The sequence below is a fragment of the Centruroides vittatus genome, unplaced genomic scaffold, assembly GCF_030686945.1.
Source record: "Centruroides vittatus isolate TY-2023 unplaced genomic scaffold, ASM3068694v2 contig_1112, whole genome shotgun sequence".
NCBI classification, from domain to species: Eukaryota; Metazoa; Arthropoda; class Arachnida; order Scorpiones; family Buthidae; genus Centruroides; species Centruroides vittatus.
Window position 1 is genome coordinate 1739348 of NW_027120714.1, and position 22548 is coordinate 1761895.

General features: G+C 32.9%; 1 protein-coding gene and 1 long non-coding RNA gene across 3 annotated transcripts in view; one reads left to right on the plus strand and one right to left on the minus strand.

The window, feature by feature from the left end:
* LOC136976790 (ephrin type-B receptor 2-like) overlaps positions 1-22548 on the plus strand; it is a 57301-nt gene that overhangs the window by 27812 nt on the left and 6941 nt on the right. For both annotated transcript variants that reach the window (XM_067272161.1, XM_067272167.1), the window contains exons 2-3: positions 15117-15196; positions 18160-18820. In XM_067272161.1, the coding sequence (XP_067128262.1) occupies positions 15117-15196; positions 18160-18820 (741 nt within the window). The remainder of the gene's footprint in view (positions 1-15116; positions 15197-18159; positions 18821-22548) is intronic.
* On the minus strand, positions 3850-5877 carry LOC136976804 (uncharacterized). The gene is made up of 3 exons (XR_010880986.1): positions 5702-5877; positions 5447-5614; positions 3850-4093 (listed from the first exon to the last, which is right to left on the minus strand). It is a non-coding gene; the product is annotated as an uncharacterized lncRNA (long non-coding RNA).

The following is a 22548-nucleotide window of genomic DNA, read 5'->3' on the forward strand; positions in this document are numbered from 1 at the left end:
AATCGTACACAGAATTGTCGGAATTTTAAACGAAATCCTATAGAAAATCCTTATGTAGAACCTACTTATATATAAATTGCATAGTCGATGACACTGTAAAAGCTGTCGTATAGGATCATCGACCTACTCCACTTTTCAATCCCTAGAATAATTCTCGTTACTTTATATCAGAAAACTCGAGACAAAGAAAGGAAAAAAACGTGCACACACAACTCAATTTTCTTTTGTCTTAACTCCAATCAATAAAAGGTTAGATTTTTCAACTTTTCGGGGGGTGGGAATGGCCACGGACAAATTTTCTTGCAATCTCTGGTTTTTCACGTTGGCTGCTGCAACCCGGATACATTGACATCGTCGATAGCACGATGCCACTTATCTTTCAGTCCATTCAGAAGACACAATCCCGTCCAGTGTCACTTTACGGGATCAGTCGAGATTTTAACAGCTCCTCTGCTTATCTAAACTCCCTTCAAGTGGACAATAAAAGTGCAGAGAAACAGTTATTACAGGATCGCCGATACTTGCCTGTAATTAGCGAGCTACTGATGCAAGAGGGGGGGGTTACTTTTTCAGTGTATTTGATCTCTTTGCTTCTGTATCAACCGAACGTATCTTCTCTATTTGTTACAATTTTTAAATCCCTGGGTGTTATCGATTTGAATTCCATCGTTTACCAACGTTCTAATGGCGTCCTTATATTCTGCAATGGATATCAAAGAACAAACACTTCTTATCTGATCTATAGAATAATCTGTCACTTAGTTACTTGAAATGTCTTAATTGCAATTTGATAATTTAACAGTCGACATCAAAGAGCCTTTTGTTGCTGCGTACACAATCCACTTGATCCACTACCTGAGTTACCATTGTACTTAATCCATTATAACTTCCAACAGTTTAATTGCAGTTTAATATTTTAACAATTATCTGATAGGTTGGGCTGTAAGAACCATCGATGGGGGTCAGTTATGGCAGTGGAATTATTGTCTACGACCAGCTGTTACGTCTTCGTTAGGGGTCGTGACATTGGAAATTGTTTGATGTTACTTCCCACGGAAAGAGACATTTTTATCAAAAGGACTCTCTTCAATGTTCCCAACTCCATCCATATGTAACAGGTAAATTCTTTTCATAATCGACCTATTCTGAACCGCGTCAATCTGCCCATTACAAAGGACATTCTCTCTGCTTGTTAAGGAAACGTCTAGAATTACACGTGACTCAATGCAATTTGTTCTGAAAGAAAAACATAATAAGCCACCATAAACACTGTATGTGTAAATTATTCTTGGAGTTATTTTACATTTTTGTTCAAAGATTACTGCCAGTATACATACTGTATATATAAAAATCAGTCATAGGTACTGTACTGTACTTAGATAATGCATGTAGCTGTAATTGTGTAGGTACAGAGCATACTACACTCACCGTACATACATGTAGAACAAATACAGAACAAAAATCACTTCTGCGTGCATAGAACACAAGCCACGTACACACTACAAAGACACACGCGTAAAAAAACAAAATGACCCATACAAATCGAAGCTCCCACAAAATACAAGCCGCATACACACTACAAAGACACTAGTAAACGCGTACAAAAACACAGAAGCAACGCAAAGTGAGCCACATAGATCGAAGCTCCAGAATCTACAAGCCGCAACGAATACACGTACAGAACAGAAGCCACGCATAAAATGAACCACATAGAACCCATCTTTTCACAAAAGAGCACGCGCATACACACAAAACACAATTCAAATAAATTACATTTCTTTTATTTCTAACTTATTTTTATCCAATTGTAATAATCTAGTTTCTGAAGAGGGTCAACAACGGCCGAATACTGTCTACCAGATGGGGTGGCACGGAGACTATTTACCTAACTCCGTGTCCTTGAACCTATTCGATGGACGCAACAGATAAAACATTCTTGTGTCTGTTCTGCCTATTACGGGATAGAAAAATACAACCCCGCTTCGTAACATTATGTAACCTTAAACTGAATCCAGCCAACAATATACAAACAATGACATTTTTCCCCCGTTATCTAAACAATCATAACAATTTCATTTATAGAGAACTTCTAACAATAAATAAAACACAATTTCCTTTTAACCTAAATATTTTAGTCACTAATTTTTTTTTCTGTGTGTTGCTTCAATTCTTTTGTGTGTGTGTGTGTGTGTGTGTGTATGATAAGCAATTGGTAGTGATCATAAATAAAGTAACTATTGGAAGTATTCAACAATGGGGTCGAGTAACAGAACGAAATGTTTACTTAGTTCATAAGAAAAGCAGCAAATTTCTAATCTAGTGTTTAAAAAGCACAGTTCTTTTAAGTCTTAACTTGGCGATAACGTAAATAAACGCCTGCTTAAGTAGTCACATGAATCAAACACACTTAACTCGGTTGTCTCCACAAGCATTTTTTTCCCTCCTGTCCTTTGCAGCCATTTGGGTTTTGTTAAGACGTTTTTTTCTCCGTCCCCCTTTTCCTTCTTTCCTTTTTTGTTATGTCAATAATGAATGAATAAGAGATTTTTTTAATGTATTATTATTAGTATTTAATTTGTAGAAAATGTTGGCATTTAATCTTGTGTTCGGTTGGTGAATGTTGTGCAATATAAAAACACTGAAGCTGCTGCTTCATTGTTGCGTTGGAAATTTACAAATTTTCGCTCGACGTTTGCATGCGACTTCCAATTAAATTGATGAATATCGATCACGTGATTTTTTTAAAATTTAAATGTATTACAAACACGTCGTATATCTTTCGTATTCGGTAAATTGTTAGAGGGAATGTATTAGTTACTCCTTTCACTCGATTTTTGCATGCAATTGCCATTTTAGTTAGTTATCGGTCACGTGATTAAGCATAAAAACAGTCGGCCATTTTCAAGAACTTTTCTAAAGAAAACAATGCATACACAGTAACCTTTAAACAACAAACAGCCGCCATTTTTTATTTACCCGTCAGTGGCCGTGATTCACAGGTTCGGTTGTATTTTTATTTTATCGTTCGTTTTCTGTATATATACGAAGCTACTAATGCAGTGTCAGAAATATGGTTTCTTTCGCTCGACATTTGCATGCAATTGCCAATTAAATTGATTAATATTGTTCACGTGATTAAATATTGACGTATATTAATATTCGTTTTCTTTATTTAATAAACGAATATTGTAACATTAACTGGCAAGTCTATTATTGTATCGTTACATCGCTTTTTATAAGATTACAAATTTGCACGCGACTACAAATCATATTCCTTAGTGTTAGTCACGTGATTAAATATTTAAAAAATTTCAATATTCATAATCCGTGCTCAATAATTTGAGTATCGTGACATTGAATACAAAGTGTCATTTTGTTACAACGTCGGAGAAGACAGATTTTTCACTTTAAATTTGCACGCAATTTCCAATTGTAAATTTAAAAAAAATCGATTACGTGATTAGCGATTAAACATCTGTCCAGTATATTATCTGATAATATTACTTGTAAAGTATTTTGTAACCGAATTTCTTCCTTATAATAATGTTTTAAAAGTATTAAATTAGAAAACACGCGCTCAACAGTTGCAAGTGACTACCAATCACATTTATTAAACTCAGTCACGTGACTGAATAATAGCAAGCTTGTTGGTTATTTCACTCGACGTTTGCAAGCGATAGCCAATCACATTTCAAAACGTCATTGACGTTGCTAAATTTAAAAATTTGAATAATCGAGTAAGCGTTTAACTTAAATAAACCGTTTTTTTAACGTTTAAAATATATTATAATCCGAAAAAATAAATAATACACCCGTAGTCATTTAGGTATAAATGGTAACCATCTTAAAACAATATTTATTAAAAGAAAAAAGCAAAAATAGTCTTCAAGTATTCTCTTCTTATATTCTTAAAGAGTAGAAAGGATAAAGCTGGTTTGAGTCATGATTTTAGTTGTAAGGAGACCACATGTTAGACTGGATATAAAGGATCATTAGTCTTGGTGGCATCATCATCCACAGCACCACACCGGCTATTACACCATCACAATGACAAGGCAATGAACCAGATCGAAAAAAAATTAACCTCGGCATCCTGAAAAAAAAGAACGAAAGAATAAATATGATAGTTGTTGAATAACATAAAATAAATATGTTTTTAAATATCATAATCGTATCGTGAGTTAACTGAAAAGACATACATTGTATGTATATCCATACAAATGAATACACTAAACGACTATTGTTGAAAGAGTGATGCTTATGAAATTGTAAGATGTTAATCAGTTTAGCCTTATTAAAACCCCTGAAAATCCCTACCCTCCTCCTATATATTTTTTTACGTACATAAGACGTTTATAGAGAAAGGAAGATGGTTGTGAAGCATAGTTTCTTTCTCGCTACAATGCCCCCCTGCTTGCCTGTATAGTTATTCTCTTGCATAATTCTTTAGCCTGGGGTGTATAGACCAGATGGCCGCACAGGTGACTGCAACCAGATCAATAGGACAGACAAGAAAAGTGCGGTGAGACAGCGGTTGTTAGTAACAATATGGCCAACCACACGCCCCAAACTTATCGGCCTTATTGAGCTGTATTCTTACGAACCTTCATAGAAGCAGGATATATGGACCCTCTATAGAAACCCTATAACAATGTACTAATTCAAACGACTTCAGACCGCATCTTGCAGAAGATATACAGTATTTCTATATGAACGACCTCAGGAGAACCACAAAAGAGATCAAGTAATCGTTCGATAATGTCACAAACTTGATTCTTTTTTTTTTACTGTTTAACAATAATTTCTGTCTCGAAACCACTTCCAAAATATTTTTTAACGTTATAAATGCGTTTAAAATAAAATTACATGCGAAAATTTCACGCTTGTTTGCTCGTATATTTCACAATCAAACGTTGAGAATGGCGTGTAAAAGTACTACGTAATTATAATTTCTAACAAATAAACTGAGAAAGTATTAACAATTATCCTCGAGCGATACAATATAAACGAAAATTTTGTACAGAATAAATTACAACTTTAACTATATTTGCTAAATTCCAACAATAAAATAACAATAAATTTTCTAGCTCAGGATATCGTTTCCCAACCTGTAGCTCGCGAGCCACACCCTTAAAAAATCAACTGTAGTGCACCAATTGTATTAAATCTCAAATAACTGTTTGTAGAAACAAAATAATAGAATTAATTAACAAAATTTCACGCATTTTTACACAATATCTACCTATATTATTGATTTTAAAGTCATAAAAACAGTCTCCTGTCACACTAGACACTACAGCTTGTAGCGTTTATCTGAAGGATGCGAATCAGTGTATTTACCTTCTATTGTACTTTCGCGATAATTTACGGGCCGAAGTTGCTACTTAATTAAATTCAACATCCCTAGTCATAGAGAAAACAATGTAAACAGATATTGTATACTCACTCTCACACTTGTAAATTCAGCAGTAACATTTCTTAACCTTTTTATATTTCATCTGACTCGGCTTACCGGCAGCGAAACTATTGCAAAAGAACTATAAAAATTTACAATAAACGGAAGGGAAACAATAGACATTGTGCAGATATTGCTGTCATCTTTCTTTCATACTTTCTGGAGAAAAAAACTTGTGTTTTATCAGAAGTCTGGTAAATATTCTAGTTGTGCACCTGAATATTTTAGATTGCAAGGTAGACAGACCAACGTTCTCTGCTGGAGGCAGCACCGCTTCACTATGTTCGTTACCATAGTAACACAATTGAATCAAATGTGTGAGCGCCGTTTGCCTTCCCAACGACAGTGATGGTCTCCCCCAGGCACCATCTTCTCTAATTTAGTGTTCGTTGAAATTTTTTCTACATTAATGTGTAGCAATGTTGAAGAATGTTTCTTCTATTATAGTAAAAATATCTGAAATAATGAATGAATTTTAACCAAATTTCTTCTCTGGTAATTTGCACGCTTTCCTCCTTTCTCTCCCCTCTCAATTAAAACCCCCATCCCCTTTAAATGAGTGTAAAGAATTTAAAATAATGCTTTCCCCGTCGGGTGATACTTGACTAATATTTGGTGTTGGTGTTGAAATTTAACTGGGATTTCGATACTGATGGTTGATATATTTAACAGATATACTTTGCTGCCTCTATCGATATTTAAGTGGGGGATTCTGATACTGATTTTCATTCTCTATTGGATATTTCGACCTCCTGCTGCTTGTTTTGGTACCGATTTCGATCCTCTACTGGCTGTTATGATACTGACATTTATATTTAATTGAGATTTTAATACTGCTATCGCTAGTTAAGCTAGATTTTTGATACTTTACTTGATTTAACAGGCATTTCAATACCATATTACTGAATATTTCGATAGTTGATACGGATGTCGACACTGATACTCAAATTTTCACTCCAATTGGTCAAATTTAACCCACTGTTTTGTTTCTCTAGAATCCTAAACACCAGAAAACACCACGATTAATCATAAAATACATAAACACAGTTCATTTAAAGATCGGCGAAGAAAACAAGGAGACAACAGAAAAATGGCCGATTTTATATTGTTGGAAATGTCCAGACGTTTAACAATGGAAGAGGAGAGCGAAATGGTCATGTGACAGAGAGGAACATCTGCAGGCTCTTGAAATATGCATGAACATAGGACATCACTAATGATGGTGTAGTAGGACGAACAAACGAATATTGCAGATCTGTATGTGGACACGGGGCACTTATTTCTTCAATCTTGGCACTCCATTCTCATCATGCCAGCTGCAAGAACATCAATACAAAAATGCCACTTTTCTTCCACACACACACACACACACCAAAAAAAAAACTGCATATAATCATGGAATTATTAGAGAAAATCGATAATTTCTAACGAATTTTTCCACTTTTATCGAATCGGGAATGTATTAATATCCGATTTATCACGTCAGTTTTTCATATTTTTATTCTTTTTTCCCCTTTTCTCTTCGCCTCCTATGGCAATTTTATATCCTGTAATCCTTTCAAAGTCCAATCGAAAAACCACCTTGGAGAATTTATTTGATTTTGAAAATAGCAGACATTGATGGTGGAATATAACAGAAATGGTATTAGTTGGTTTGCAGTCAGGCTGTGTGAAGTTTTGATGTTAATCCTGTTTAGCATAATGTCATGTTTGATTCCATTCGAAAATATTTTATTCCTCCTCCTCTTCCTCTTCCCTCCATCTTTCTTTGCATTTATAGTCAAATAAATTTATTAAAAATGTCAAATTATTGCGTTTTTATTTTGTTTTAGATCAATTGTTTCCATGTTTTATTCTTTTTTTAAATGTAATTTTTGGAGGTTTTGTTGTTTTTTTTAAGATAATTGAATTTTTTTAAACGTTTTTCGATTTGTAATTTTATAGACTTTTTCTTATTTTTTGAAGTAAATTTGATATTTTTATGAAGTTTTCATGATGTTTTCTTCGCAAAAGTTGATTTTTCTCTTGTCGAATTTGCTATTTTCCTCAATTTTCCTCGCCAGGTTTGATGTTTTTCCGGAGTTCTTATAGTTTTCTTGTGTAAAATTGACTTTTTTCCCTCATCGAGTTTAATTTTTTTTTTAAAGAAATCTTGTGGCTATCTTCGGTTTGCTGTTTTCCTCATCGGCATTAACATTTTCCTCATTAGACTTGACTATTTTTATTATTAAAAATGTAACAATTTTCATTAACAAAACTATTGTTTCCCTCTGTTAGAATCACTGTTTTCCTTATTAAAAGTAATATTTCATCTCAAACCAAACAATTTCCCATTAAAAAATTACATTTTCCTCACTAAAACTGAATTCTTATAATATTAAGGGTTTAATAGTCTGTTACCATACGCTTTATTCAGAGAGGTTTCATTTTATAAAGAAATATCAGTTTCAGTGAGGAAATTTCAGTTCCAATTACATTGAAAGAGCGTCAGAGTTAATTTAAAATTTCCTCACAAGAGTTGACTATTTTCACATCAAAGTAGAACTGATAGATCGATTTAGTAGACAGGAAATTCCCTCATCAAGTAGCTTCTTCCCTCTTGATATCTATTTGAATGAGTTTCTGTATCGATTTAAATGAGCTCCCTCACGAGTTAAGATGTCGTGGAGATTTAAATGAATTTCCTCATAAATTAAAGCGTATTGAAAAGACTCAAGTTCTTTCCTCGTGAATTAAGGAGGATTGAATAGACTTATATGACTTTCCTCATGAGTTAAGAGGAATTTAAGAGATTTAAATTCATTTACTCATGGATTAAAGTTACTTCAATGCCTCAAGTAATTTTCCTCGTAAATTAAAGAGACTTATGTCAATTTCCTCATGAGTAAATACGTCTTGAAAAAGTTTAAATGAATTTTCTCGTATGTTAAGGTTTAAATCGATTTAAATTCGTTTCCTCTTGGATCAAAGCTTATTGAAGAGACTTAAGAAACAATTAATTAAGAATTAAGGGAGGATTGGAGCGACTAAAGTGAGTTTCCTCGTGAGTAAATACGGCTTAAAGAGGTTTAAACGAATTTCCTCACGAGCTAAGAGATGTTTAAGAGATTTAAATTCGTCTTCTCGTGAATTAGAATAGATTGACGAGATTTGAAAGACTGTAAATTGACATATCTTAAAGTAGAATTGAAGAGAATATTTAATGAGGAAATTTCCTCATTAAATATCCTCTTCTGTCTATTTAATTAATGAGGAAACACGTAAAAAGTAAAAATTGAAACACCGACTGCGTAGTTTTATTCATTAATTTAACCCCCTCCAAAAAAAAGAGGCGATAAAAACCCAAAATTTCCTCGCAGAAAGTGATTTATATACGTTAAACTTTTAATAATATTTATTCCTCGGATTGATTTAATATTTTAAGCACATTTAGCAAGTAAAAAACAAGAAAAAAGTTGTAAAATAATTCCAAAAAATTATATCATTCTATCATAATAATTGAGTAAAGTACACTCAAAATCGAATTTGTCCCTTGTAAAATTGGTTTAAAAAAACATCGATTTAAAAATAATAATAATAAAAAATGCAATTTTATTTTTATTTTTATTTCATTCAAAAAATGTAACATATTTTACTTTTTTTCCATTTGTCTTCTCCGATTTATTCACTTTTTAATATTGTTATATCTCCGCTTGTCATTTGAATAGAGGAATATGTTGAAGTTGTCGAAATAATTCAAAATAACTTTTATGTATTTTAATATTCAGAATTTTGAATATGTTTTTTATTAAATTGAAGGATCGACGTATACGAAAGCATCGAAAAAACCCCCCAAAATACAAAAAAATACCCCATTTGCTGAATGCCTTCTTAGGCAAACTAATGGAAAAAACTCGTTCTTCTGAAATTTTTTATGTTTATCGATTAAAAATTAAATTTTATCTGCTATATTATTAATTGTTTAATATTATTATCAATAATTTTGATAAAACTCCCCTAAATTTCCAAAATATACTTAAAAATGCCCCCTTTGCTGAACGCCTTCTTAAGCAAACTAATGAGGAAAACTCTTTTTTTTTTCTCTCGTTTTACCGGAATTTTTAATGTTTTTCGATTAGAAATTAAAATTTATTTGGTTTATTATTAATTATTTAATATTATTTACCACAATTTTAATAAAATTTCTCCCCAAAAATACAAAAAATGTCCCCTTTGCTGAACGCCTTCTTAAGCAAATTAATGGGGGAAAAAACTCGTTTTCTTCTGGTTTTACTAGAATTTTTAATGTTTTTCGATTGAAAATTAAAATGTATTTGGTTTATTATTAATTATTTAATATTCTTAACCATAATTTTGATTAAAACCGTATATTTAGGTAAGGAAAGTGAATTATGATGATGATTAATCATGCAGAAATACCATCATCATTATCGTTGTAACAACTATTTTGCATTAGTTTACATTAAATTTCGTTCCATTTTTTTTCTAATATTAATTATAATTATTTACTTTATGGAGTGTTTTCTAGGTTAAATGTTTTCTAAATTATAAATTACTTTAAATACCCTTCATTAAATTTAGTTCACTGTTGGATAATCAAGATTCATTATGGATAATCACGGTTTATAGTTATGATTTCATTAACGTGGTTTCCTAAGACTGTTTCTAATGGAAATTTATAATTTACCATGATATTCTCTTCATAGAAATATTAGTTATGACGTTCAATCTATAGGAAACATCCAAAGTTTACCAAGCTTTTGAAAGGAACCGTGTAATAATTGCGTAAATAAAACCATAGACTGAAACCAAATTTAATTGGAAAAATATATATTTATTAATTTATATTTTCCTAACTATTCAGGCCCCATTTTTACTATTTTCCCAACTATTTCTGCCCCATTTTTACTATTTTTCCAACAGTTCATGCCCCATTTTTACTATTTTTCCAACTATTCATGCCCAATTTTTTACTATTTTTCCAACTATTCATGGTCCACTTTACTGTTTTTTAAATTATTCATGCCCTATTTTTACTATTTTTCCAACAGTTCATGCTCCATTTTTACTATTTTTCCAACTATTCATGCCCCATTTTACTATTTTTCCAAATATTAATACCCCGACTTTTCTATTTCCCTAATTATTCATCAACGCTCTTTAAAAAAATCACGTTTACTTATATAAAAAAATAAACTACAAAAAAATATTTAAACACTTTCTAAGTAATAATTAATTTAAATCATAATTAAGTAACTTAATTATATTTTTTAAAAAATTGTCCCGATTCATCAACATCATTCACAGTTGCATCCAAGTGATGCGGATGAAGTGCTCCTGATAAATTGACATTTCTTCTTCCTCTTTTTTTCAAAATAAAACAGCAAATCTCTCCTCCTTTTTTCTGCTTCAGACAGTTAATTGTCATTTTAAAAAATGGCGCGATTGATCAAACATATGAATCGTAATTACTGTTGGGGATTAAACGATGTTTTTTTACGATACACTCTTTTCGTTACGTCACTCCATGTAATTACCGTGTAATTAAAGAGATGTAATTATTTGCCCATCAAATTGAAGTAAACTCAGTGTTACACGAAGCCAGTAACAAGTAATTCTTTAACGTCACCGATACGTAATGATGTTCCAGATCCGAAAACGTCAAGAACTTGACAAGGAGCCGAACAATAAACTGTGGAAGAAGTAAAAAGGAAGATTCTTTCTGGAAGTGATACACACAAATAATTAGAAAGGAGAGAAAACTTAATTTCTTATGTCAGACGGAATCTGTTACGGGACCATTCGCAAATTGCCTTATTCGTTGTTTTAAGTGACAAGCTGATGCCTTTCCTTGTCACCTTTTCTACTATTGCCCATATGGAAAGAGACAGTTGACACTTTTTCCTACCTTCCGTCCTGCTTCTCTTCCTGCTCTCTTCTGTCTTTCACCCTCCCCGTTCGATCCTGATTACAATGGAAATTGCGAATGAAAACATTGAGGGGAGGCACTTCATTCTGCAAATGCTAATTAAATTTACTGAGTAATATAACTAATACAATAGGAAGACAATTCTTTTAAGTTTTTGAAATCGTTTAATTGGATTATCGGGGTTTGTAGCTCGAGAAAAACACCAAAATTATTCGGATTAACAGCCTTTATAATAGAGTAATAAGTGTTTATAATTGTCCCCTTTTCGGCTACGGTCTTGATACACAAAAGGAGTTTGAAGCGAAAGATTATTTACTTTAATTTGTTTAGCGCATAAATTAAGTGTTTGTTCCTATTTAACTAAACCTGAAACAATTTACAACTTTATTGACGCGGCTACGACTGAATTTTGTTCGAGAATTACGTTGCAACTTGTAATTCTAGAGCAAAAATTTCTTCTAGAATCGCACTGCTACCTGTAGTTGTAGATCTAGCAATACTAGAAAAAATAGAACTATGTAACTTAACTTAGAATTAATCCTAACTTAGTTTTAAATCTGGCAATACTAGAGCAAAATTTGGTTCTAGAATCTCATGTAGGTCTAGATTTTTCGATACTAGATCTATATTTAGATCAAGTATGCTATCATATTTAGAACTTGATACAGGTTTTATAACTAGTGATGCTAGAGCTAAATTTACTTCTAGAACTAGACTAATGTCGACCTTATTATATTTCGAACTTAATTAAGTTCTAGATCTAATGATATGTACACATTGTTACGTACACAGGTATCTAGAAATGGTTTTATTTACGGCTCCGGAATTGTATCGAATCTGAATCTGACTATATTTTTCGATCTGAAGGATAATATAATGTTCTAAAATTAAAATTCTAGAACTAAATAAATTTAATTCTAATCGTACTTATTTCTAGATGCGAGTAGGATTCATTATAGAGCTACTTAAGTTTAGAAATTTCATTGTATACCTTCATTAATTCATTAATTGCTGATTCTAGAATTAAAAGAATTCTAGAACCAGGAATTAGATGTATAGTTATTCATTATTATTCTAGAAATTAAAAATTCTAGAATAATAAAAATTCCAGAATAGTAAAATAATAGATTTAATTCTAGAATTCTTTTAATTCTAGAATAATAATGGATAACAATACATCTAATTCCTGGTTCTAGTATTTTTAATTCTAGAATCAGCAATTAATGAATTAATGAAGGTATACAATGAAATTTCTAAACTTAAGTAGCTCTATAATGAATCCTACTCGCATCTAGAACTAAGTACGATTAGAATTAAGTTTAATTACGTTTAAGATGGCACATAACGATGCTTTCACTGCTTTTTATAGATAAAATTTCCATTAAAAAAATAATACGTAATTTTTTCATCAATTAAATTCAAGAAATAAATTAATTGAAGATTAATAATGCGAGCCGGCCATCGATTTCATTTTCTTCCCAACTATTATAATAAATAAGGTAGATATTTCCTTAATGACTAATTAATTTATGTATCTTCTTCTTTCTCAAGACACCTTTAATGATGATGCAACTTACCCTTCTATACGACCAAGTTAATGAAGTTATCTTTATTTATTACATTCAGCCACTATCAAAGACTCTATACAACTAATTGACATATATTCTACACCCGAAAAAAACAACAAAATTAACTGTTTTTGCATCTCTTTGGGTGAAGAAAATGATGACGTGTGGTATTCGTGTAGAATTATTTGTCATTTTTGCTATTCTTTGCGGTATTTTTGATTTTTTTTTTGTCTTAAATTCTTCATTCTTTGCCTCCTTTGTGAATATTTGCATCAATTTTCATTGTTAAAGTCTGTATTTTTGCCTTATTAATGAAAATTTTCATCAATATTTCGTGTTAAATTTTTCATTTTCTGCCTCGTTTATGAATGTCTTCACCAATTTTTCGTGTTAAACCGTTAATAATTTTTTTACTTTTCGCGCTACCGACGAGTAAAATCTTGTATTTTTTCCTATTATTTACGAATATAAGCACCAAATCGTTCATTTCACGCACCGTTTATGGACACGGGCACCAATTTACGCCAATAATTTCGTCATCTTTACATCAAACTACACGCAACAGTTACTACTGATTTTCCCCCGCTAAACTATTCATCATTTATGAATATTTTAACAAATTTTTTCACGTTAAACTATTAATAAATTTCCATTCTTCGCCAGTTATTTAGGAACAAAAGAGCGAAATTTAATTCCCCCCTACATAATAGTGACGTTAAATCATACGCTCCACTTCATTATGCAAGCTACCACATCACCAAAAATGATCCGCTGCAGTTCATTATGCGCGTAAAGTCGTTTGCATGACTCCACCTCTCCTCTTATTAACTATTTAAAATGTAAAAATCGTAACACATCATCGAGGAGGAGCGAAGAAGCGAAGAGGGGGGGGGAGAATTTACCTTATAAATTCGATCAACATTATAATGACGAATCGATTGTTGAAGAGCAGAAATTAAAAACCATTAAGAAAAAAAAACAAAGGAAAAAAGGCCACGTGATTGATTTATAAAACACTACACCATTATTCTCGATAGGTGAGAGCTTATTGTGTGACACTTAGTGTGCACTAAGTGCACCCGTTAATAACCAAAAATGCGATTTTACAGGAATAAATGGGCGGAAAGTTTATTATAAAATCCGATTAAAAATAAAAGAACATATTTGATAAATGAATAATATTAATGTAGAGCTGTTTGTATTCCCTGTGTCTCGTCTTCCTCCTCCCCCCTCTTCCTCCTCGACTAATTTCCTTTTCACTTGATTATTGCCCAACCGAGCGTGGAAAGGAGTAGAAGATTGGTTGCAATATATTTCATTTAAATTCGAATTTCTCATGATTTGGAATTCTTTCTAGTCGAAGAAAGTGTTAAGAATACATATGGTAGATGGGGTCTATAGGCTATGATTTACAGACAGTGCAAGGTGAATTACTTGACGCCCACTTCGCGTTGCTTGTGATTTATGATGAGGACTTTTGTACTTTACAGTCGTTTAGTTTTATTATGATGGGACTGTTCGACCGGAATAGAGAAGTACGTGTGCCTATTTTTTTTAAACTTTAAAGAAATATTTCTAAGAAATTCTTACCAAAACCTTACATTTTATAAGTTCCAAGTACAGTATTTTTAGTTAATGCACGCAACCTGTGTGAACCGGAATCGCGTCCTACCGAATCCATATTCATCCTACATTATTCCTATTCCTATTTCCGCAGGTTTTACAGTAATATAAATTGATTAATCTACTTATACAGTAAAACCTGTGTAAACCGGAATCTCATCCTAGTCTTTTCCTTAATTTAATCGCATCGGGAATCTTTTCCTATTTTAGACGGGTTTTCATTACACAGTAACTAAACCTTAGTAAAACGGAAACCTCCCTAAACGGGTAAAATTCATAGGTACGCAGCGATTTTCTGTATTAGAAAAAAACCTGTTAAAAACGGAAACATGCCAAACCGAAAAAATTCGGTACCGTACGAGTCCGGTTTACACAGGTTTCACTGTATTTATATTTCATTATAGGCAAGTTTTAGTGTACATCCCTCAACTCGATCTTTAAACGCGCTTTATAAATACCATTTCATTCACAAATTTCTATTTAATTTAAATTTATTGTTTGATATTTTTCTAAAAATATCTTTTTTTTTCTGATTTTTTAGTGGTCCTTTTAGATACAACGCAAGAAAGTTCTTTAGATTGGACAAGATTTCCGTTTGGACCTCAATCGAGAACACCTGGAGTAAGTGCACCGTTTTCTTATAATGTAATCGAAGAAAGTTTCATTTAAAGTAATTATTAATTTAATTTAAATGAATGTATAAGCGATTTCTCTCATTTAATATGCTTAAAAACTAAATTTATAAGCTTAAAAACTACGTCACACGCTTAAAAATTATATACATATATCGGGTATTTCATGCCTAAAAACTATTAGATCGTAAATCAACAAGGCGGCTCGTAGAAAATGTGTTTTTTTAAAAAAATTAATTAGATTAAACATTGAGTTTTTAGAAAAACGCAAAATTAAAAAAAAACAATCACGTGACTACATAATGGAAAGGAAGAGTTTGTGTAAAAGCGTCAGGAGGAAAGTTCGGTCGAATAGACACGATGACAAATTAGTGAGTATTAAATGATCACTTGGCTTGTTATTTTGTTGGACATAATGAACGAAGGAAACGTGGACAAAACACTACGAGGGCAACTGAACGATTATCCAACTCTGCTGATTACAACCAGCAGAGACTGCTAATGAAACACTAGGCTACGTAGGTCACGTAAACAGATTAGCTGCTCGCGTGCACTTCCACCATTTCTAAGAGGCCTCCTCTAAAAAAGGCCTCGATCGATTTTTTCACCTGCAACGAAGCCCTCCCCCCCTTTTTTCCTGTTTCTGAAAGGAAAAATTGCTACACTACGAAGCGAATAATAAATTAATCGGGAATACGAAACGAGATTTAGCGCCGTTTCTACCTCCTATTAAAATAATTTTACTTGGAAAATGGTTTAAAATTACTCCAACCACCTTGGCATGGAGGAATAAACAAGAATTTTTACGCGTTTTCAATAGAATTTCAAATACAGTGATGTAAAACAGTTAAATTCCCGAATATCGGTAAATTATATCGATATTCATAACTTAAAATATTACCCGTTTAATTCATTATATGGAGCTTTAAATGGTCGTAAAAGAGGCCTCTTCACAACCGAAATCGAAATTATAACCAGCTTAATTATAATTAAAATTATAACCGGTAAAAATCCGGACCGGGTTCGAACTCGGATTCCTCGCTTCGCTTTAGCTGCTTATATTTATTATTGAAGAGGTTTTAAGGTATTTTTCGACGTTGAATTAATTACTGTACATAAAATTAAATACTGTACGACAGTAGTTACTGTACATAATAGAGTTCGTACAGCGACATCTATCGATTAGTTGTAACGTTACCTAAAATATTAAAATTGTATACGTGCTACGAATAGAATTACATCCAATTGAGTTTTATTTTACATAAATTTAATCCTTAATAGGTTAAACTTTATAATTTAACTAAGTTTAATTAATTTTTTAAGTATTAAATGTCTGTGCTTATTCATTAGTAGTGTCTAGAGTTAAGTTTAAACGTAAAAATGAACGGGAGGTTTTCTCGCGTTTATTCTCAATAATTCAAGCCAAAAAAAAAACACGCGAGTAAAGGGTTATTTTTCATGCTGTAGAATTATTTCCCCCCTTCCCATGTATTAATATTTAAAAAAATTATTTATAACATAAATAATGGGGGAGGCTTTCAGATCGATGTACCTTAACCATCAATACGAATTTCTATCCTCCAGCTTGGTCATTTTAGCAACATGGGTTTGGAAACGGGCTATAACATTAGATATTGTGTTGCACACCAGGCAATTTCTGTTGTTTATGACAGGTTTGCAGCAAAGCAATGGGATGTGTAGCCAGCGCTGCGAAACAACCATCCATATTTCATGGTGGCTTCTAGACTGTATTAACCGGGCAGAGAGAGGTTGAAAGGTGAGAAAGAAAGGCTGAGAACTATATCTTCAAATATAGAAGAAGAAGGAAAAAGAAGAAAAGAAAATAAAAATTCTGATTAGCTGTAAATACATTTTTCTTAAACAAACGCTCAAATATGCAAATTAGCCGAGCGCATTCATTCGAACGTATAAAAATTGGCGGCTGTATCATAATTTATTAATTTACATCTGTTAGAAACGAAGACATTTGAAGAGATTCATCTGTACTTTGCTCTTTCTTTCAACTAATAAACCGTACTGAGGTGAAACCACAAGGGTACTGCTCGATAATTGAAAGTGCTCCGTATATTTCTAGCGAAGAACTAAGGGCATGCCAACTTCAATAATGTTGTAATTAGACGGCATTTATAGAGAGTGTCATTGAAGAGACTTTCACAAATATTTGGCCACCGCGTCAACCCCGCTAAATGATAGTTGCTTCAAGTCCCATTGACGGTGGTGTCGAGACAGCTTCATTTTAACACTACTTTTACGATAAAGCTTTCTATTCGTATTGACGGCTGACTGTCTATTGCTGATGCGCTACTGACTTTTCTGACACAAGTTATTAGTTCTATAGACTGCTTCTAATCAAGTTTTCTCACCCAGCTTTCAAAACTTCTAATGTTTAGTGAGATTTGTGCCCTTTGCAACGCGTTGTACTCCTCGTTAACCATGACTTCATTACGTTATCCTTTCCCCTCATTACTTTACATGAGAATATTTCAGAAAATATCTCATTCCGTTATTGCTCGCTTTTATTTTATCGAACTTTTATATTGCTAGCTGCATTCTAAGTTAGGTTATTCCAAAATAAGAAATTTTCTTATTTACATTTCTAAACTTTTTCGCGTGTTATGGAAAGGAGGGTATCTAAATTTGGACTGAACGAACCTTCGACTGCTCTAACCAAAAAGAATCGTCACTATTTCAGTCGGGAATTTATTGAAGCAGAATAGCGAATATTTGAATTCATAAATTTCTAAGTACCTTCTTCCACAGAAAACGTGTTATCGAAGTTTGCGAAACACGAAAAGAAAGAAAACTCAGGCCTGGTTGATATACTTATACTTTTATTGCCTGAAATAAGTTTCTAAATTATAAAATTTTAAGTTTTTTTTAGAATATATGCATGTAAACTATATAGAAATAACTTTCGTTTATATTTTACAGTGGGTGGAAGAGAGCTTCACGAATTTCGAGTTGGGTATCAACTGGCGGTCGTACGTGGTGTGCGACGTGGCATACAACGATGTCAACAATTGGTTGTGGACCCCATTCATCGAAAGAGGAGTGGCCAATCGCATGTACATCGAAGTCAAGTTTAGTATGAGGGATTGCAACCTGTTCCCCGGCATGGCACTGTCCTGCAAAGAGACGTTCACTCTACTATATTACGAGTTCGACGCTGCCACCAAGGAGCCACCCCCCTGGGAGCCCGAATCTTACAAACTGATCGGCAGGATCGCCGCAGACGAAGGAAGATTTACTTCCAACGCGGAAGTCATCATCAACACCGAAATAAGAAGCGTGCCAGTTACCAAGAAAGGGGTGTATTTTGCATTCAGAGACCAAGGTGCCTGTCTGTCTCTCATTGCCATCAAGGTGTACTATGTCAGTTGTCCAGAGATTTCGACCAGTTTTGCTTATTTTCTCGAAACTCCGACCGGCAAAGAAGTGACTGCTATTGTGGCAGCGGAAGGTCAGTGTGTAGCCAATGCAGTGGTGGTGGATCCTCCGAGGTTATTGTGCAAAGGAGACGGAAATTGGACTTTACCTTCCGGTGGATGTAGTTGTATGGCAGGATACGAATCTATCGGGCACATCTGCCAAGGTAAGAAAAAGTTTTATTGAAAAAAAAAACTTACCTAAAGTATTACACGCGAGTGAATCACGTTGCAGATGGACCCAAATCCACTTAAGTTGATTCATTCCGTTAACGATGTAAACTCTACTGATCCGGATATTGCAATAATAATCTCTCGCGGTTGGTTGCATGCAAACATTTAGAGCAATTAACTTTGTCGTATACGTCTTCTTAGCTGCACATCCCTGTTGATTATTTGCAATGTTAGTATATGGGAGACTAATACTTGGATGGTGATAATCCAGAGCAAAGGCGAGCAAGTTTGACTTATTAGCCTTCTATAATATTTAATTGCTGTTCATGCATCGACAACCAACCACTAGTATTTATTCATGCGTTGTTAGAATAACTAACTACAACTCCTGTGTTACAATTTACAATTTTGTATTCTCCCTCTGATTAGTTTGGAGATTTCACGATTCATTTTGCAATATTCTTTTAAATGATTTAAAATTAACAAAACTTAACAAAATCCCAACTTATAAATGCTTAACGAGATTGTTAAGAATTTGCTGCATGCGGCAAACTTATGATTTCGTTTACAAATTGGAAACTTCAACAATGATTTCCTCGTTAGACGTGAATGTAATTTTAGCATTTCTCTTGCCCTTTTATTCCCTGACTGTTAATGCATCACAGGAGCTGCTTTTCCTCTTCCATAATTCTTCTTTTATTATGAAAAATTTACATTTTTCTTTTCCGAAGAAAAATTTCCTTCCCCCCGCTCTTCAATTTTTCTTAGCCGTTTTTAAATTTCCCTATTTTTCAATTCTCCCTATTTTTAAATATTCTCATGCAATCTCCTTCATTTTTAACTCTCCGTATGGATTTTTCCTACATTTTATCTTCTCAATTTTCCCTATTTATATATTCCCTTACTTACTTCTATCTTTTACTTCTCCTTCTTGTAAATTTTGTAATATTTCCTTCTCCATTTTCCCTATTTGTAATATTCCCTACTCCATTTTTCTCTATATTGTAACATTCTCTTTTCCATTCTTCCTATTTGCAATATACCTTGCTGTGTTTTCCCCCTATTGTAACATTTCCAGCTCGATTTTCCCTATTTCTTAATCATTCTTCACGAAAATTCCCCATCATTAAAATGTCCTCCTCCTTCGCAAGGGAAAGGAGGGAGGAGGAATATTCTCGAAAGTCTAATGCGAATTTTTCGAGTAACGTCCAGTTAGGAACCATCAAAATCTCCAAAAATACCTTCGGATACATTACTACAGAACTGATTTTGTAGCTTATATCGATAGATAAGTGACGGGAAACCTTCCCACTTTCAGCATCCTGCCTGCATCTTTCAGGTCAACACTAGATGGGCTGATCGATAGCCGGAAGCAAAATGTGTTAAACTACTACAGTGTCATTGTGCAGGTCAGAGGAGATGGATACAATTTGTATTGTCGTAAATTAAAATAGAAAAATAATCCCCTAACGAACTAAAAAAACAAAAAAAAATGAAATTTTTTCCTGTGACGTAAAATAAATAAAGAAATAAACACGAAAAATTCATTGTAGAAATCGTTTTAATAGGGATAAAATCAGTAGGAGAGGGGAATTTTTGACAATTACTTCGATTACTCGTCTCCAGATGGCGATGCTTTAACTATCGAAGGGTTTGGTGTTCTGTTGGAAAGTGATTTTTCTTCCAAAAAATTATTTTATTATAAAATCCAATGAGTTTACTTTAATAACCATATGATAAAAGTCCATATAATTTTTTTTTATTATTAGAATATTTAATTTACAGTTTCTTTCAGTTATTTGCACTCCAGTTTCAATGTTTGAAACTAGCAGATGTTGTTGAAAGAAAATTGCAAAGGGGGAAGAGCATGGAAAACACTGCACCTGAACTCATTTCGACAATAAATGCGTTTTGGCTTATATCTTTTAAAAATTCGCGATTGAATTGTTTTAGAATTTCTTTTCCTTCGCTTAATTTTATCATAATTAATCCAGGACGGGAGTCGATCGATAGAACTATTAGTCTAGGTCAGCATTTACCAACCGGTCGCCCGCGTGCTACCCACGTTCCTATTTATTTCACGCGTTTTTTGCTAAGCTACAGCGGAGGTTGAAGAGTAAAAGATACTGAAAAATTTGTGTTGGACTTTGTAAACAATTTGAAGTACTCAAAATATTTTAATATATTTGCGAATATAAATGCCAAAATTCTAGCTTTGGATTCAATTGAAAAATAAGATTTATTTTAAAAAATATTAAATTTTTTGTTCGTTGTGTAGGGCGCCATTTTGGATGCTGTACTTTAATTTTAAATGTCAGGTTTTTGTTTATTTGTAAAATTTAATTAATTATAAATGTAAATAATTTAAAATAATATAAATTTAGGCATTAAAACTATTTTTTATGCTTGATAAACGGATCTTTCCTCTTCTGATCTCTTTACTTTCTTATATTTAAAAGAAAAACTGCAGAAACAAATGGATAATTTACAAATTTAATGCGTGTCTTGTATATTTTTTTCATATTTTATACATGATTTAAGCCATAATCACTGTACAAAAGCTGTAATAAGAAAGAGAAATAAGAATTCTACACGAATTTCTTAAATTTCACATTATATTTACTTATTTATCAATATATGTGAAAGGCCATTCAGCATAGGAAGGTGAGAGGTCACTAGAGAGGTATAGAGGATGCGAAAAGCCATCCTCAACGACGATACGCGCAGAAAAATGGAGTCGTTATGACCTTTCGCATTCGAGGTCACGAACGTGAAAGGTCATTACCATATTTCCATACTCATAGGAAGTATATATGATGAAGAGGATGGGCAGATTAATTACTCCAACCCGTAAGAACAGGTATTAACTCCGACCGAACGAACTAATCGGTCAGTTTGAGTTGACGTCAGCACATTTTCTCTTCCCCCTCCCTCTCTCCCTCTCTCGCTCTTCCTCCCTCCCTATCCTCTCGCTCCGCCTCTGCAAAGATAGCAAAATTTCCATTAATATTATTCCGATTTTATTCGCCGAATAGTAACAACAATATTTCGTTCTCTGATGCAATTTGCATGTAAATTTGCATGTGTGTAGCATTGTTGCAAAAGTGTTACATGCTATAATGGTCGATATTCTTATGGCTTCATTCACGCATCATCTTCCGTTTTTTTTTTAACCCAAAAAATTAGGATCGGGTCTACTTTAAAAAGAAAGATTTTACTATGTTTTACAACCGTCTAATTCAAGATTTTATGGGTAATTTTGTTGTAAGAGGGGAGACAGAGATACCATTTTGTTTATTTGCTTCCTAGGTAGAAGGATCTGTGTCTAATCCCTCGTTTATTCTACTTTAAGGATCCATTAAAAATAAATAAGTCGAATGTAAAACTTGAAATCTCAAATAAACACTCTCTTATTTATCTTTCCATTATTTTTCTAAACAAAAAAGACAAAATACCTTTCGATTTTTTGGATTAAATTTAACCTTTTGTTTGTTTATCTCTTGTCTTACAATTAAAAAATGGCTCCTTGTTTGTAAATGTCGAAAATTTTGTAAAATAGAAGTGTATTGTTCTGTAAAATCTTTCCCTACCTCTTGTAAAAATTTTTATAGATTAAAAACAGTAGCTAATGTATACAGTGTTAGAAGCAGGGAAATTCGCAAGAAGTGTTACAAGTAGAGAAATTTACAAACAGGAAAATTTAAAAAGGGATTTTAGGAAG